Raw genomic sequence first — 19,553 nt, 5'->3', positions numbered from 1 at the left:
TGCTAAATTAATTTTATACCATCATTCTATCATACATGACGACCTCAATCAAGATTTATGATCTCTGTTCGTATTTTAAATAATTAATTATAAGTTTATTAAGGAAAATTAATCATTAATGAGTTTCATCTTACAGTCTGTTTCCGTAAATCGGTAATTTTTTTTACTTCATTATTATTTTAGACTCCATCAGAAGAATAAAGGGGTTCGAGTTAAGGTTTAGTAGTAATGGATATTGTAATTTGGACACATTGAATGGAAGTACAATATGCCATAAAGATACGAAACCAAATGGCCAGTTAATCTACAATTTCACTTCATGTAACCAACCAGGTGTCAATTTCTCTTCACGATTGATATTTCTGAGTCTTAGAACCGAGATGTTTCTTAATTTTAAGGAGTTGGTTGTATGGGAACTAAAAAATTAAAGTGAAAACACAATGTATTCTTGGATTTCAATTACAGGACCTTAACTGCAATGGGATCATTTTTCTATGAAGCAAAATTATCATTGTCTATAATAGCCGCGTCACACCGGAAAGAGTCCTTACTGAACTGCTACAGCTCAGCCGTAGAATCGCATATGGTCGCAGCCGGTGTGACTGGGCTCTTAAGTCAATTATGTCTTTCATAGCAACGCTTTCGGTAACCACCTTTATCATAAACATCAAATGAGCGATGTATTATTGGATCTCATATTAATATTTTTAATTTTTTGGACAGAATTTCTTTTTTGTCAAAAAGGTACCACCTTGAATAGTACATCTTGTTTCTATCAACAATGATATAATATGATACTGAGATTCTTGTAAAGATCGTAGTTATAAATTGTTTTTTATATCCGTTCCTATCAGGATTCATATCCGAATTTCGTCCATTCGAATTTCGTTCGTTTTTATGTCTTGTTGTACAGTGGTGTAACCTGTATTCGTCCATATCAGGATTCATATTGGATTTTTATGTCTTAGATGTTTCTTTAAATATTCTATGAAATAATTAAATTTGGTTTGTTTCGATGTTCTTTAAGAATCCCTCAATTTGACCCATATTTCACAAGTTACCAACTCGACAACGTCACTAATTTTCGTGTACAATGTTTGATCTAAAAATGGGTCGAGAAAAACACGTTGTATGGATAGTCAACAGTATAATTAACTTTTCTTAGTATTTATCTTTGATATCAATTCAGGATCACAATTTTTTCCAAGAACAATGATTTGAAAAAAAATTATTGACTGACAAAATAAGATAAGCAAAACCTAAGAGTGATTTATAGCTAAAATTCTTTCAAACAACTTATATGACCAACATTGTGTTCCATAGAATTTTTCTGCTGACATGGAATCCGCTAGTTCGTCACGTGACTTTGTTCACAAGGAATTCTGATTACAGCTTGGTACCAGTGGCTGAGGTTGCCTGAATTTCTAACCTAGTTATGAGAGTCATGACCGAAAACTTACATTCGGGCCCTCGAAAGGGGGTGGGGAATGGGGGCACCATAGTCCTATATGTACATCCCACACGAGCTGGTTTCTCGGTTCGTTATTGCCCTTGACTCTGGCAAGTGAAGGTCTTATCGTCTTTTCATAAAGTAATTGTTGAGCCACTACGGCTCCCTATTAGTTTTAGGATGTATTATCTGAAGTAGGAAAGTAGGATATTATATAGAAGATGCTACATGTACTTGGTGGTATTTGATGTCTTTAAAAATAAGGAAATTCCATATCCTGTTAAAAGTTGACTCATATGCAATAAATAAAATTAAAGGGGCACTCTGCTTTTTTAGTAGGTTGAAAATTTAGTTGCTCGCAACTATTGAAAACTAACTATAGACTCCAAGAAATGTGTCCAGAATTATCCATGTTTGTTTGTTGAAATGAAGATTCGTAAATTTAAGATACTCTGTGATATACAGAAAAGATTTATATAGAAATAGTGAGTAAAATTCCTAGTTTGTAGTATTTTTAAAGAAATTATGCGATTTTCGTCATTTCTAGTACTTCTGAAGACTATTTACATATATTCAAGACTAAAATCAACCCCCACAATGGAGAATCTGTCCCTTTAACAATTTCCGTTTCAATACGATTGATCGAGCGGATGGTGACTGTTGCCCTTTAATAACATTTAACTGGTATTTTATGCTATACGAAACAATAATATCTTCATGTGAAGTACATTTAGTTTCTTCCTTGTACACATCCCAAATAAAATACATCTTCACAATGTCAAGCTATTATGAACTTCGTCTAATACCTTGACTTCATCAGGCGTTTTCTTGTATCGCGGATGTTTGTGAAAGTAGCGATTTGATTGGATAGTAAGCTAGTGAATGCAGTCAATCAGAACTCTCGACATAAAGCCTGTAAATATGAGCCATAATAATTCGGTCTTTTGCTCGAGGGCTCTGATTGCCGGTAATCTCAGGCGTACAATCAAATCAAATCGATGCATTCTGTGATACAACAAAACTGGCTAGTACAGTCAAGGTATAAGACGAAGTTCCTAATAGCTTGACACTGTGAAGATGAATAAAATATAGAACTGACTGTTTTGGTACAGAAATAGAGTACATTTAAATGATTTTAACGACAATATAAAGTTGAAATTATGAAGTTAAAATTATTAGAAGATTTTAAAAAATGGACTAAAATGAATATTGTTTCTTGATGTTTTCTGGTTCCGTGTTGGCTCTGATGGTAAGTTGGGCTATAAATGTTGCAGTTACTTTAATATTCCATTGGGTGGTTGAACTTATTTTCTTGCACTTCATTTTGTCAATCTTTGTGAAGTAGTAAGTGTTCGAAAACGAAAACAGGTGGACCAAAATCTCGGGAAATTTGTCCCTGCACTTGATTTGAAAGTTTTAACTAAAAATGTCTACTCAAACTTTTCAAGTCTCTATGTTTTTTGGTTGGTAAACTAATGTAGAGAAATATTTCTTCTGCTTATTCTTCGGGTATCAAATAAAAATATCGAGCAGGATCCAACACCGAAACTATTTTTAACTGCTTACTGGACAAAAAGTACATTCTGTTTTTTTTATTAACCCTTTAAAAAAAATTCTTGTTGATCAATGCATAGACGTATATAGCATATTTTCGCTTATGATTAGTAACGTGTTTATTAATGAAATTTTGATAATGCCATTTTAATTGCAGATAGTAAACATTCAACTCCAATCCATCCCATTAAATTTTTCCCTTGTCATTGTTTCAGTTTTAACTCCAGATATGAGAAACGGAAAATTTCTTCTAATTTTAACCGTTTTAACATCAGCTGTACATAACGTTAAAGCGGCGGGTAGGTTCGGGTATATTTTCATTATTTTCAAAAATACAATTAAAAGTCTATTGGTACAGATTCCTAATTTCGTTTCATTATTCATCAAATAAAGGATTTTGCAACTCTTTGCATGTGAATCTTACATTATTTAGCTGTTCCGTAAACAATTGACCAGACTGGCGTGCATCGCCAGATAATGACATCAGTCCGCCTACCCTACGCCCACCTTTACAGTATGTTCTCGTCTTTCCAATGTAGGTGTATGTTATGGTATAGGGTTGTATAGTCGGCGTAATTGTGGTTATTCAGGAATAAGTAAATATACATGTTGGGCTAAAGGCTGTTGTTTTGATGGTAATGTAAAAAATACGGTATGGTGCTTTTATAAACGTAAGTGCATACATACATCTCATTGGACCCCACTGGGAGCCGCGGTGGCTCAGTGAGTTAGACGCTTGCTCGCTAACCTGAAGGTCCAGGGTTCAATCCCGGCATAGGTCGAGATAATACCTTCGGATTTTTCAACCCGGTTTCCCCCTGTCAGTGATGCAGGTAAGAGGGGCTGACATTGGAAAAGCGTCTAGTCAATAAACCGAGGCCCCGTTTGCTACAGGTTGTGCACGTTAAAGATCCCTAGACAGTTGGAAATCGCAAAAGAGCAGGCTGATGCCGCTGTCCTGGCAAAATTTCCCTCATGGCACCCTGCATGGCGTTGCCCGTCTTCATTAGCCCACAAGGTGCAGAAAAGTAGGACGTAAAACTCCATTCATTTCATTTCATTTCATTGGACCCCACGCATTTAATATGATCAAGGAGGAGAACTTTCGGACTGCTCAATTCGACGGCAAACTCCGCTTTAGTGTGCTCTCAAATTCTCTCAGTCGCAAAATTGAGTGTATTTAGATATTTACATAACAATGGTCATCTTATGTGTAGTGAAAGTTCCTACTTGCCCTTTAAAAAAAAAAAATGAAAAGACACCTTGATATTAACATAATTTCACAAGGTGTATTAACAAAGGCTTATGGTTCGAAATGTATCTCAAATGAAACTAAACTGAATGTGGTCATTCAAACTTGCTTTGGTTTTACAGGATGCCTTACTGGTTGGGCTGGTTACTACTGCAAAAAACGTAAGAGAATAAATTAATGCATTACAATGTATATGCATGTATAAATTGTTGAACTAAAATGAAATATTTTAGATAAATCAATACGTCCTACCCCCAAAAAGTGCTTTCCAGAAAAGTGTGCCAGCCTCCTGGAACTATGGGTTTATACAGGGTTCTGACTGAAGAGGTTCTCCCCCCAAAAACCTTATCAAATGTAAAATTGATTTCTTGCATTTTGACACATATTTTGGAGCAAATGCCAATATATACGTACTATAGTGTATTATCACGTTATTCTAATGTCATAATATTTGATAGCGGTTTGTAGAGGAAGGTCTGATCCAGAAGCTTGTAATGAATATTTTCCCGACTCTCACATTGTACTGGCTAATAAAACAATAGCGAAGACGAGTTACGGCAAGTGTATTCAACCCGATGTATGTGAATGTAAACAAAATGGATTCTATTCAGCTGGTCCATTCTGTGACAGTAAGTAGCCATCTATCAATTAATAGAATAAAATATTGTACAACTAAAACTATTGTGACCTGGAATATTGCACAACGAAAACTCGTAATTTCAGCAATCAATAATTGTAATCTGGCATATTGTACAACAAAAACTAATGATATATTTCAATCTGTTCACCCATCAATAATTGTGATCTGGAATATTGTACAAATAAAACTAATAATTCATTTCAGTCTGTTCACCCATCAATATTGTACACCTAAAACTGATAATTTATTTCAGTCTGTTCTCCCATCAATAACTGTGTTCTAAAATATTTTACAACTAAAACTAATGATTTATTTCAATCTGTTCACCCATCAATAATTGTGATCTGGAATATTGTACAACTAAAACTAATAACTTATTTCAGTCTGTTCTCCCATCAATAACTGTGTTCTAAAATATTTTACAACTAAAACTAATAATTTATTTCAGTCTGTTCTCCCATCAATAATTGTGATCTGGAATATTGTACAACTAAAACTAATAATTTATTTCAGTCTGTTCTCCCATCAATAATTGTGATCTGGAATATTGTACAACTAAAACTAATAATTTATTTCAGTCTGTTCTCCCATCAATAATTGTGATCTGGAATATTGTACAAATAAAACTAATAATTTATTTCAGTCTGTTCACCCATCAATAATTGTGATCTGGAATATTTTACAACTAAAACTAATAATTTATTTCAGTCTGTTCTCCGATCAATAATTAAACAACTAAAACTTTTGTACAACAAAATCTAATAATTTATTTCAGTCTGTTCTCTCATCAATAACTGTGATCTGGAATATTGTACAAATAAAACTGATGATTTATTTCAGTCTGTTCTCTCATCAATAACTGTGATCTGGAATATTGTACAACTAANACTAATGATTTATTTCAGTCTGTTCACTCATCAATAACTGTGATCTGGAATATTGTACAACTAAAACTAATGATTTATTTCAGTCTGTTCTCCCATCAATAACTGTGATCTGGAATATTGTACAACTAAAACTAATGATTTATTTCAGTCTGTTCACCCTTCAATAACTGTGATCTGGAATATTGTACAAATAAAACTAATGATTTATTTCAGTCTGTTCTCTCATCAATAACTGTGATCTGGAATATTGTACAACTAAAACTAATGATTTATTTCAGTCTGTTCACCCATCAATAATTGTGATCTGGAATATTGTACAACTAAAACTAATAATTTATTTCAGTCTGTTCATTCATCAATAATTAAACAACTAAAACTATTGTACAACAAAATCTAGTAATTTATTTCAGTTTGTTCTCTCATCAATAACTATGATCTAGAATATTGTACAACTAAACCTAATAATTTATTTCAGTCTGTTCACCCATCAATAATTGTGATCTGGAATATTGTACAACTAAAACTAATAATTTATTTCAGTCTGTTCATTCATCAATAATTAAACAACTAAAACTATTGTACAACAAAATCTAGTAATTTATTTCAGTTTGTTCTCTCATCAATAACTATGATCTAGAATATTGTACAACTAAACCTAATGATTTATTTCAATCTGTTCATTTGTCAATAATTAAACAACTAAAACTATTGTACAACAAAATCTAGTAATTTATTTCAGTCTGTTCTCTCATCAATAACTATGATCTGAAATATTGTACAACTAAAACTAATAATTTATTTCAGTCTGTTCACCCATCAATAATTGTGATCTGGAATATTGTACAACTAAAACTAATAATTTATTTCAGTCTGTTCACCCATCAATAATTGTGATCTGGAATATTGTACAACTAAAACTAATGATTTAATACAGTCTGTTCATTCATCAATAATTAAACAACTAAAACTATTGTACAACAAAATCTAGTAATTTATTTCAGTTTGTTCTCTCATCAATAACTATGATCTAGAATATTGTACAACTAAACCTAATGATTTATTTCAATCTGTTCATTTGTCAATAATTAAACAACTAAAACTATTGTACAACAAAATCTAGTAATTTATTTCAGTCTGTTCTCTCATCAATAACTATGATCTGGAATATTGTACAACTAAACCTAATGATTTATTTCAATCTGTTCACCCATAACTGTGATCTAAAACTAATAACTTATTTCAGTCTGTAAACCCATCAATAACTGTGATCTGGAATATTGTACAACTAAAACTAATAACTTATTTCAGTCTGTAAAACCATAAACAATTGAGATCTGAAATATTGTACAACAAAAACTAATAACTTTTTTCAGTTTGTTCCCCCATCAATAACTGTGATCTGGAATATTGTACAAATAAAACTGATCAACTGTGCCATAGATGTGAAGGATTCATGGGAATTCTACCCGGATACCAAGCCTATATTAAATCTGAGGATCACAAAGAGTGTAATAGTAAGTCACTTATCATGTTTTCATAATATCGCTTATTTTTATATTATGTCCTTAATAATATTTTTTTATATATTAAATTCTGCATCGTGTTTGTCAGTCCTTTCGGTTGCATATACCCATCTGTGTTTCAACGGGGCAATCTCCCCACCGCTCCTCGGAAAAGTCTGGCTTCGTTTAAGCGCGCCACTTTTAGATTTTACACGGTAAAATGTTATAATGCGTATATTTCGGGATAGCCACTCCTTCTTGATTATCCAGACCAAATGGTTATAGAGCTTTATATTTTTTTCTTTTACTGGAAAAATGTTCGTATTTTGAAGACATAAATCGATGATGCATAATTCATAGAAATCTGATAGTAAAGTTGGTATGTATTTTGTACGTAGAAGGCTGTTCATGGAGATCCGACAGTTCACGCTGTTATCCCGGCACATGTAAAGATCAGCTCTTTTCAAATTGTAATTGCTCTGACGGATTTACTGGTAACCATTGTGAGAAAAGTAAGTTGTTTTGGGCGTGTTACATCTAGTACAGAAAATACATCTCGACACAGGTCATGTTTTCAGGGCCATGCCCCCTCTCAACCATAGGTTGGCCTGGCTTTACTCCCAAAGTTCAAAGTTTCAAAAAGTATTATATGCCTGGTGCTGCCACCCCCCCCCCCCCCCTCCCTCTCTTGACAATTATTTGGGCCCTACTCTGCCTCTCAATTTAATCATTCAAAGTAACGCCACTGCAAGGTGTTTAGATTTCAGGGGTGTGAGTGTTTGAATGCTAATACATCACAATTTCTATGGTTAAAGTAAAATGCTTTTACATTCCAAACAGCAGCAATTTTATTGTCTCGAGAGAACTACATAATTTTCAAATTGATTTGTCTACTGAATGGAGTTGCCTTAGAATTTAAAAATCGTTATCAAATGTTGTAATTAAAACTTCAAAAATATATTCATGTATTCATGTTAAAATTACCAAATATCATAATATAGTTGTCACAAAAGCTGAAATGTTGTACAATGAAGTGACATTAACTGCTGAAAATGGTGAAATGAGACAGACGCCAGAAGATGTTAACTCTGCACAACCTGAACCGATATCCTGGACCAACTTACTCAATCCCGTTTCTATTCAATACCAGTTCCAGTCTCGCTTTCTGAGACCAAATCCACAACCTCGCCATGCTTTTATAAAGGATTATAAAGTTGGTATAATACACGGACAAATTACTTTCAATAAAGGTGAGTTACTGTGGAAAAGCTTCAGTTAAATGTATTAGGGGCTGACATCGGGCCGATCCTCACTGCACCTAATCGCATAGCAGACGACAAACTCACTAACTACTGAGCGCTCCCACGGCCACAAAAAGACAGTATTCCGACCCACGCGTATCCAGAATAAGGGTTTTGTCATGACAAATGGAGGCGTGGTTCAGATACGATCTGTTTCGACCCAGCGTTAGATAAAGGTATTGACGTTTACACGGGCGACAAGAAATATGCCTTGTATCTGCTGAGAATGGGAAGGTGGATTTGGAGATTCAATTGAAAGAATTGTACATACACGTACTAAGACGTTGGTCCTTTGAAACGATCGTTTTTATGATTATAAGGAACTGAATATTGATGCGATTATTTATCGACTCACACAACTAATTCAATTTGCTATCTCTTTCAAATGTTAATCACTAACTTTTTTTCCTGAAATCTTGTTGAAAACTCTTTTATGTTACATGAAAGCCTGGTCAATACTTAGTATCTGGTCGGAAATCCTATACAATGATATGATGACCATGAATTGTTTTAGTTAGCGATAATACACCACTGTGGGATATAAACATCCACCAATATTGAAAGAACTATTTTCACATTTATTCTTTTGTATTTAAATCTCTTCAAATATGAAAGGAATGTGACATTTTCAGTTTTCAAGAACAAAGCGCGAGATTAAAAGACAAAAAACAAAGATTCAGATATGATTTGTGTGAGAAATGAAATATAATTATAATAACAAAATGTTTGAACGACATATAGAAACGAGGAGCCTTATATTACAAAACACAAGACAATATTATGGAATATAACACACTTCTTAAATAAGGTTAGGCACATATACGTTTCAACACAATATACACGTGTCGTCAATAGATGATGATCAGATGATGACTGATGACGACACGTTTATATTGTGTTGAAACATTATGTGCCTAACCTTATTAAAGAAGTGTGTTATATTCCATAATATTGTCTTGTGTTTTGTTATACTATTCAAATTTCATCTTTATCCAAATCTTGACCATGTAAAAACCGAAAAAAGGGTAAGAGAAAGAGATGACAAAAAATACCACGGATTGTGGAGGTTTGAGTCCCTATAGCTCAGTAAGACACTGGGCTCTAATATTCCATGTTCCTCGATTTAATCCTGTCGCCTGTAGAATGAAATAATGAAAAAAAAAACGAAACATAAACAGTAACTAGAGGTATTGGTTTGAGAATCACAAGATATATGGATATACTATTTCTGACATAATATTTCTTTCACTCAACGTTTCACATGCTCATATACAGGCAGCGTTATAAAGAGCAATGAGGCATTGGTCTACAGCGTTATATTGGTTTAATTTGTGTTTTTCAGTAAGGACTGTATGGAAATGGGTTGAGGTTCCTGTTGTCATCAGTATCGACAGTCTTCTAGGAAACTTCACAGACAATGATAACATTACGAATGCCAGTGCCTTGAATCTGACTGATTTTGCTGATGATAACAATTGGGATATCCGTGCCTTGAATCTGACGGATATAAGTGCCTTCAATCTGACTAATAATGCTGATTATTACTGTGAGTCACTGGGAATGAACGGTACTGAGTTTGTGTTAAACGAAATTAGTAATATGTTGATGAACAAAACTGATTGGTCAATAAACTCAACCGATTTGTCATTAAACGTATCCAATTGGTTAATAAACGCAACCGATTGGATAATGGGCGAAACTGATTGGTCAATGAACGAAACCGATTTGTCAATGAACCAAACGGATGTTAATAAAACTGACACGGATATAAGATGTTCAATTTGGGTTTGGAAACAAGTTAATGTAACGGAAACACAAACTGATATTTGTCCGGCATCAACCAGCAGAGATGACCCAAACCAAGCCACATTTGCGTGTTCAAAACTTTTAGAAACAAATTTTTCTCAAGAGTTCCTACACCAAGATTGGTAGGTATTCAACCCATAAAATCTCTTTTTCAAACACACAAAGGTAGGTATTCATCTACCAAAATGACATTATCATACACATATCTTAATGAATATTGAGACATAATTGTTATGGTATACTCCAGTGGGTCATTACAGACAACGTTTCAACAATTTACATTGTTTACATCATTTGGTGGAATAACATCTATAATTAAACACATAAAGTTTGTTCCATTATTTAATGTGATCTCTACCTCTAATTGTCGCCAATGGAGTATATCCTTCTCGATTCAGAGATAACATATCGTAAAGCTTATCCATATGTATTTAGAAATTCTGTCACGAGCTATTTTGTAAGTGTTGGAATTTTTCCTTTTAGAGAAAAATACATTATCCCAACAAGTTTCGTAGTATAAAGGTGCATTTATACAGAGCGCGAACGCGAACGCGACCGGCGCGAACGCGACCGCGACTTTTCATCAGTTCAGTCATTCAAATAGAGCGCGAACACGAACGCGGAAAACCGTCGACGGCATGCACCCAAGCCAGCAGAGGACGTTTTAAACAAAGTGACAACAGTCAATTAAAAATTAATTAATTAATGAATTGGTGCAATGTTATTTTCTTTATAAGTTCCATACCATTGATGAAACAGGCAAAATAAATTGAATTTTTTTTAATAACACACCTTCAGTCCAACCTTCTCTCCGATTCCCTTCCAAATATCTTTCTTTTTTACTGTCTCTTTGTAAGTTTTTTCAGCTTTGTCAAACAAAACTGGATTCTCTTCAACTTCTAAAATCAAAACTTCCGTTTTATCCATTGTTTGTACCCTACAGCAAATTGGAAAAGCCATGTGCACAAGTTTCTTTTTTAGGAAATGATGCAAGGGAGGTGGTACAAGCTGATTGGTTGATAGCAAGAAATCCGCCATTCTATTTGAACGGTCCCTCTATAAAATGATGAAACCATTCCATGACGAAAAACCGCGTTCGCGTTCGCGTTCGCGTTCGCGCTCTGTATAAATGCACCTTAACTGTGTACTGAGGATTTACCACATGAGATAGAACCTATAACGTTCAAACCAACTTTTAGAAATGCATCCAGCATCTTTGTCAAAAGTTTCTATATTATCGGAATATTGATCCTTATGTACCTGATACAGTTTAGTTTTGTTGTCTTTAGGTTAGAGGTGAACATCACGTTAGTAGTTGGTGGATTTGTCAAGTTAACTAATTTTGAAACTGAGAGTAATGAAACTCATTATTTTGAAAGTAGTTCTTTACAACATGTATATGAAATACGATTTGATAATGTACCTCCCTACCACTGTCAACCTGTATTAGATTGTAATCAAACCATGTTATCTGATATAGACGGGTCCCAACAGGTAACTATTCATCAATAAAACTATTCATTAATAAAATCACAATGAGAAAAATTGAGGCTCAACAATACAAAACCGGTGGCATATTTCTTAAGACCATTGGTTGCTGGCTGCTACTGTCACAATCTGCTAGCTAGTTTGATGCGATATATCAAGATGTACAGACTTTCAGCAAGCCGATGCCTACTTTTGTATAACCATAGCTCCGAGTAGCAACAAAATGTTTTTGAGATTCTGTTTGAATATATTTCTAATCAATACCTGCTCGTTATTTGTCTTTTTAAAAGACATCAAAAGACCTGCGACTCTGCTGGTCATTCTTCATTTTATGAACAAAAATGTCCCCTTGGTCAATATTCAACACAAATGGGTTAAGCTTCTGAAATTTCAGTATTTGATGGTGAACTCAATGTAAGACTGTGTAGCCACCTATTCGACTGTACAGCACAATTGGACGCTTACGACCATCCCTGGAATCAATTCCTTTGTTTTTGTAGTCTTGTTAGAATGTGTATGCTCAAGAAATTGTTTTGATATATATAGTAGAACGCTTACTCTAAATATGATTATTTTGTATAAAAGACGGAGAATATTCTATCATGGGATGGTTGGATGGATGATGATGGGGGTATAGGTGTTTATGAGATTGAAGTGTTCAGTTTAAAACCAGCAGGTGATGTTCTAGTGATTGGTGAAAGTGTCCAGAATCACTATACAACCTCAGTAAGTAACGATACGATAGTTAGTAAGAATATGAAATTAAATTAATCACTATGAAAAATTCTTATATATCAAAGATTACATTCTGTCTTTACAAGAACTGTGTCTAATACCTTGACTGCAATGGCCACCATTGGGGTGGTTTCAGAAATTCGTAAATGCAGCGATTGGATTGGATTATACGCTAGTGAATACAACCAAACAGAGAGTTCGACAGAAAGACTTAAAACAAGTTTGGCTCTGCGCACAATCGGGGGCAATGATTGGCTGTATAGGTTGACATTCAATCCAATCAAATCGATGCATTTACAAATTATGTGATGCAAGTAATTACATTCAAGGTATAAGACGAAGTAATGCTACCATTCTGTAATACCAGTTGTTTCTTTCACAGTTATGCTCTCTATCATTTCAGAAAAATTTGACATTTTATCTTACTACACCAAGCGCCTATGCTATTATATTTACTACTAAAGACAAGGCAGGCAATACACAAACAGCAAGAAGAATATTAATATTTGACGACTCGTCCAATATTACAACTACTCATAACAGTCAATTTCTAGCTACAACAGCCCTACCTTCTACTAACTATGTCTGGCAACAAAATCATGGTCCTGTTACTATTGACTGGGAAAATAGATATATTAATACTAAACATCATAATGGTAAATATCTAGCTGGGGTTGAACAGTATCACGACGTGTCTAGTGAATATGATGATAATAATGGCACCAGAACAGTTGAACCAGTGGATAATGTTCTAGGTATGTTGCATGTTGTCCTAAATATGAAATGAATGACTGGTGACATTTGCGGTAACATCTTGTATATCACGTTCATAATGGTTCCAGAACAGTGGTACAAGCTGACAATATTTTAGGTAATTTAAAGGATATTGCGTTTTTGACTCCTTTTACACGTTGGTATAATCATTATCATTTCTAATGGAAACTACGAGACATGGAACTGCAGAAACAAGACAAATATCATATAGAAAGATGTTGGAATTTATTTATTTATAGAATTATGCATTATAATATGTATTATTATTATAATATATAACTAATCTATTTATAGGTATAGTGCTTTATAAAACATATTATGGGATAGATGTACAAGGAGGATCTACCATTCAACCAACAGATACTGATTTTACTACTACTGGTAACCTGAACCAATCTATTACAATTTCTCCTACATTACAAGATGGCGACACTGTTAAATTTTATATAAGAGCTTATGATATAGTAGATTTCTACCTGGAAGAAATCATCTCGCTTTATTTTGATACTTCTCCACCTGTTGTAAAAGATCTATGGTTAACTAAAGGAGATAAAGTAGATATATCTATCCATGAATTTCAAGATTTAAATAAACTTGTGTAAGTATTCCGTCCATTTTTTGCGATTACAACATCATTATAAGTTTCTAAACCATAATCATAAATTGATGAACTCCAATTAGTTTTATGTTAGATATTCGTTATGTATTTTTGCTTAACAACAGGATAGAATGGATAGCTTATGATCTTCACAGTGGACTAGAAACAGTAGTGTGGAAACTTTATGATAATTTTACTGCTGATGTTATATTACATGGTTCACAACATATACCAGAACAAGGGAAAGCACAGGTAAGATATTTGACACACCTTTACCTACTTTAGAATTAGGTCACTTCTTTGTATTTACTTCCAACTGTATCATATACCATGACTTGCTTTTTAAATAGGTCAACCACTTTGACCTTAACATGCTTTATAAATATGTCACTTTTTAATATTATTTTCTACTCACTGTATTATATACCTTGACCTACTCTATAAATAGGTCACCTCGTAATGTTTGATTCTAACTGTATTATATACATTGACCTACTTTATAAATAGGTCAACTAATATTTGATTCTAACTGTATAATATACCTTGACCTACTTTATAAATAGGTCACTCCTAATATTTGATTCCAAATGTATTATATACCTTGACCTACTTTATAAATAGGTCACCCACTAATATTTGATTCCAACTGTATTATATACATTGACATACATTATAAATAGGTCACCCGCTAATATTTGTTTCTTACCTTGACCTACTTAATAAATAGGTCACCTCTCGTATTTATTTCTTACTGAATTATATACCTTGACCTACTTTATAAATAGGCCATCTACTAATATTTACTTCTTACTCTATTCTATACGCTTACTAAAAGTGACATCTGTTTGGCTCTGCTTTAAACTGTGGTATATACCTTGACCTACTTTATAAAGAGACCACCTACTAGTTTTAAATGTACTATATTACCTGACCTATTTCGATAAACAGGTCATCCAGTTATATTCGATTCTATTCGATTATATACCCTGACCTACTTTATATCTAGGTCAACATTTAGTATTTAAAAAGATATGCATTGACCTATTTTACTGATGAGAGGACTAGCTTCTAACTGTAGCCTAATTAAAACCTTGACTTACTTTTAAAAAAAGTCACCTTCTGTCTCATTGATTGTGCCTCTGTTCTCTATTTAGGCCAATGTCTGTCAAGGATATAGGTCATTAACCACAATGTTTTATTTTAGAATCATACAGATTGTGAAGAGAAATACCAGAATTATTCTCGAGGATCTGATTGTTATTGTACACCTGCTGTTGGTTGTTATCATCAACATTTTCAAGTTAAACCTGGTGTATCATTAGATAAAGGGACTGGATTAATTCAAGGAAAAGATCAAGGTGTACATGATTATGATTATTATATTGAAGTTTATGTTATGAATAATGCCAAATTAAATACAACTCTCACAATAAAGGTAGGTTGGGTTTAAAATATAACGCGATTAATAACAGAGCAAAGAAAGATGTTTATTATACCCTTGGGATCTTATGTGAATAAACTTTGTCTTCATTTTCCCAATCGGGTGCAGAAAAGATGGACTTTATTACATTTGATTCAAATGCAAAAGAAGATATTTTCTTTAACGAAATATAATGTTATTTCAGATTACAATTGATACAAGTCCACCACATGTTGGTGTTGTACATGATGGTAGATATGGTGAATCGGAAGTGGATTACCAACCCGATAGAAATCTACAGGCACATTGGGAAGGATTTTTTGATAAAGAAAGTGGTGTGAGATATTATCATTATGGTTTTTCTACTGGATGTTTAACTGCTGAAGACTTTCATTTTGAAATCCAGAACACTCCAGTACGATTTTACCTTCAAGTATACCATTCTAATAAAACAAAAGTATCTATTAAAAAAACAAAAGCTAAACATATATATATATATATATATACTTTGTAATTTTAGACCTACCGTATGATTTGTCTTCCGATAGGCCTGATAGATGGGATTTAGATCTTTCAAATGAAAATCTGATAAAGACATTTCCAAAAGTATTGGAAATTGCATCCAAATTAAACACCAGTAACGAAATAGGAAATCGTTTGAGATGATATGAAGCAAAGAAAAATATAAGTAAAATGGTAAAGACTTTGATATTAATAATTACTGTTCTTTTATATTAAAGGAAATCAATGAAACATCAGTAACTCATGCTACCTGGTTAGCACCTACAGATGGACAGTATTATATCACAGTGGTAGCCTATAACGCAGCTCTACAACCCTCTCAACCTGTATGTTCTGATGGTGTTGTTATAGATTCAACACGACCTATCGTCCGTGAAATATTTATAGATCAAGCTAGAATAGAAGCAGGATTAGTATCAAAAGATAGAAAGTTATATTATATCAATAATAGAAGACAGATTCATCAAATACAGAATCCAGATCCTGATTGTCTGTAAGTTTCGCCAATTACATTTATTTCCCACGTAGCAAATCCTAATCATAATCAAACTTCTTCTGTAATCCTTTTAACAGTTTATGTTAGATGCTTTTTCACAAGAACAGTTGATTGTGTTTAATATTTTCAGACAAAAAGGAAGACCAATAGAAGATATATCGTTGTTTCCAGTAGAAAGATATCCCAATCAAACAATACAAGATAGAGATTTATGTCAAGAAGAAACATTACCTATACAATATCTAACACAATCATACCTAGTAGAACATTCACATGTAGGTCTACTTGTAAATATATTTTGTAGTTATAAGTTGATAAATACAAGGTCATTTGATTATATTGTTGAATCTATTTACAAAGTTATTAACATCTAGTTGACCCACTCAAAAGCATTATAAATATCAAGAATTTAAAGTTTTCGTTTTATATTGTTTTCTTCTAATTAGATTATTGCGAAGATATCATTATTTTTTTTATTCTACAGGTTATTACACTTGCCATCTATTAACTATTAACAGATTCATCTTCAATTCGTATTCTCATGAATAAATCATGCTATCAACTTAAATCAAACGACAGTTGTTAGACTATACAAGTCGATGTTTAACAAGACCATCCTAACATTTCTCACATAGTTAAAATATTATATCTATGGATTTATTGAATTGAAAATGAGCGAAAAAGTCAAACATTCAACCTTATACATTATAGATATATGTAAACTGGACTGGTATAGATGTAGAATCTGGTATTTATGATTATCAGTTTGGTTTATCATCAGAGAGAGATTCTATACCTGATTTATTACCATTTCACTCTACAAATCATCATACATGGTACCGTGGTTATCATCCACAACTTACTGATGGTACAGAATTCTTTATTCATATTAAAGCTACGAATAAAGCTGGACTAGAAACTATTCAGGTTAGTACATTATTCAAGTAAATATATACGACCACATAGTATATATTGTATACCCTTGCTCAGAACATATTTCTTGTACACTGTATTACTGCCTATTATCGATGATTCCAAATTTAGCTATATTGAAATGATGTAGGCTATATCATTAGCTGTCTAAAATAATGGCAAAAATATCCCCATACTGCACAACCAGATATTGGTTCAATACCTGTTTTTCGTCACGTCTTTTCATTCTTGGCTTAATTTTCAGACCCTAGGACCACTGATAGTTCATACTTCTAAACCTAAATTTACTGGTAACATAGATGTGGTATTAAATAATAATCTGTTGGTAGCCAATTGGTCCAATGCTGTAGTTAAAGATCCTGGTCACAGTCAACTGAGATATACAGCAGCTATTGGTGAGTGAAGTAATATATGGCTTTCTACATGCATGTTCTTTTAACCTGTTATTATTGGCAAATGACAACAATTTATAAAAAAGGACAGTCAAAAACAAAAGAAAATTCGATCTTCATAAAACCACACGTAATACCCCTAAAATATTTTTAACTTATTATTTGGTTTATCATGTTATTCATTGATATTGTTTTTATATAAACTAATATAAACAGCTGATTTCATTTTTGAAAGATCCACTGGGATCATTGAATACATTAACAACAGATTTAATTGCCAATATCCAAATTTTATGTCAAAGCACAATCTTTATGTTATTCTTTCATTAAAACAAAAAAGTGAGATAAAATTATCCTGCACATTGATTATTGAACAGTGACTTGACACAGATATTTTGAAAATCTTCACCAATTCGAGGTTGACATATCAATTGAAATGACGAAAACTAACTGCCAAAACCCAAGTTTTAGATCAGGACATTATACTAATTATGATTAGTTTAAAATGAAAAACTATCAAACGATTATTTATCTCCTTACTGTAATTTATGTTCTGTGTTGAAATTATTTCTGAAGTCTTTACAAATCTTTGTTTGAATCTAAGTGCCAGTGAGTACAGCCTATACTGTATCACTATATATGCCAACTTAATAATGTATTAACATTCAAATTAAATTTGTGTTCGTGATATTTCTGTTGTTTTTATTTAACCGCCAAGTAGCTGACAGCTACTGTGATTTATCAGTCGTCAGTACATTCAAATGACCTAAATTCAACAATCAAATTCTCCCAGTGGCATGCAGTGTATTTAAATCCAGTTGCATTTGCTTTTTGCCAATCGCAAGACACCTTTAGTCACTGGCATTCTTGTCTTGTGATGCCATAATTGGAATTTTTATTATTTTTTCCTAATTCTAAATGAATATATTTCAGGTAGAACAAAAGGCGGCCAGGAAATCATCAAGTATTCAGATTTAAACTTCAATGAACCCTGTCTTGAAGCCTTACCACCAACCTGTACTGTATTTGATATTCTGAAATTAGACTGGAGTCTACACCATGGGTATAAATACTATGTATCTATTAAAATAGAAAATACAGTTGGTCTTCATACAGTAATATCATCAGAATCTTTAACATATAAATCAATATTACCATCTAAAGGTGTGGTAATTGATGTTGGTTTAAACAGTGAAATGGACTACTTCAATATTTTGGTAAGAATGAAATGAGACCAACCGCATTTACTTTTACTTTCTACAAACTGCTGGATGAAAATAGTCATTGATCTTGCTATATTCCTATGTAAACGATTGATTTTGGTGTAAAAATTAATAATGTCATGGGATTGAATCAGTGAGTGACCTAGAGCTTATATTACCGTTTCTTCAAACAAGGGCATCGCTGATGATCACAACATCCAGCTTAATACGACCAAATCTCCTCCTCTTTTTATGGCATAAAGACACAAGTTATGGGAAACATATATAATTATCCTTAGCCTTACCCTGTGTCCATCAGCTCTCTGTCCGTCACAGATATGACAGGCACGTTCTTTAATGAGGCGTTAAATAATTGCTTTACAATTCGTCTGGGAAAGACGGGATAACGCCATAGCATGCACTAGGCTTCTCGCTTTCATTAACCAATGTCTTGAAACTGCCTTTTACTCGTCGTACTATATGGAATAAGACGATTCAGTTTATCATTATAATTATAGAAACTTGAAGATAGTCACTATCTACTAGTGTATTATAATTATAGGATCTTGAAGATAGTGACTATCAACTATCTACTAGTATA

The 19,553-nt window shown here is 33.1% G+C and overlaps 1 protein-coding gene across 1 annotated transcript in view; it reads left to right on the top strand.

Moving 5' to 3' along the window:
• The window catches only part of LOTGIDRAFT_168990 (hypothetical protein), a gene marked incomplete at both ends in the record, with an annotated part of 45,786 nt that overhangs the window by 3,289 nt on the left and 22,944 nt on the right, over positions 1 to 19,553 (top strand). Inside the window, 19 exons of the mRNA XM_009067287.1 lie at positions 3,220 to 3,303; positions 3,544 to 3,675; positions 4,715 to 4,885; positions 7,157 to 7,297; positions 7,684 to 7,797; positions 8,287 to 8,535; positions 9,929 to 10,514; positions 11,682 to 11,886; positions 12,466 to 12,606; positions 13,019 to 13,370; positions 13,684 to 13,987; positions 14,113 to 14,239; positions 15,192 to 15,422; positions 15,613 to 15,840; positions 16,148 to 16,422; positions 16,556 to 16,700; positions 17,137 to 17,352; positions 17,603 to 17,753; positions 18,684 to 18,967. Of these exons, the coding sequence (XP_009065535.1) occupies positions 3,220 to 3,303; positions 3,544 to 3,675; positions 4,715 to 4,885; positions 7,157 to 7,297; positions 7,684 to 7,797; positions 8,287 to 8,535; positions 9,929 to 10,514; positions 11,682 to 11,886; positions 12,466 to 12,606; positions 13,019 to 13,370; positions 13,684 to 13,987; positions 14,113 to 14,239; positions 15,192 to 15,422; positions 15,613 to 15,840; positions 16,148 to 16,422; positions 16,556 to 16,700; positions 17,137 to 17,352; positions 17,603 to 17,753; positions 18,684 to 18,967 (4,136 nt within the window). The remainder of the gene's footprint in view (positions 1 to 3,219; positions 3,304 to 3,543; positions 3,676 to 4,714; positions 4,886 to 7,156; positions 7,298 to 7,683; positions 7,798 to 8,286; positions 8,536 to 9,928; positions 10,515 to 11,681; positions 11,887 to 12,465; positions 12,607 to 13,018; positions 13,371 to 13,683; positions 13,988 to 14,112; positions 14,240 to 15,191; positions 15,423 to 15,612; positions 15,841 to 16,147; positions 16,423 to 16,555; positions 16,701 to 17,136; positions 17,353 to 17,602; positions 17,754 to 18,683; positions 18,968 to 19,553) is intronic.

The sequence above is a fragment of the Lottia gigantea genome, assembly GCF_000327385.1.
Source record: "Lottia gigantea unplaced genomic scaffold LOTGIsca_81, whole genome shotgun sequence".
Taxonomy (NCBI): domain Eukaryota; kingdom Metazoa; phylum Mollusca; class Gastropoda; family Lottiidae; genus Lottia; species Lottia gigantea.
This window is presented reverse-complemented; position numbering and strand designations above follow the sequence as displayed.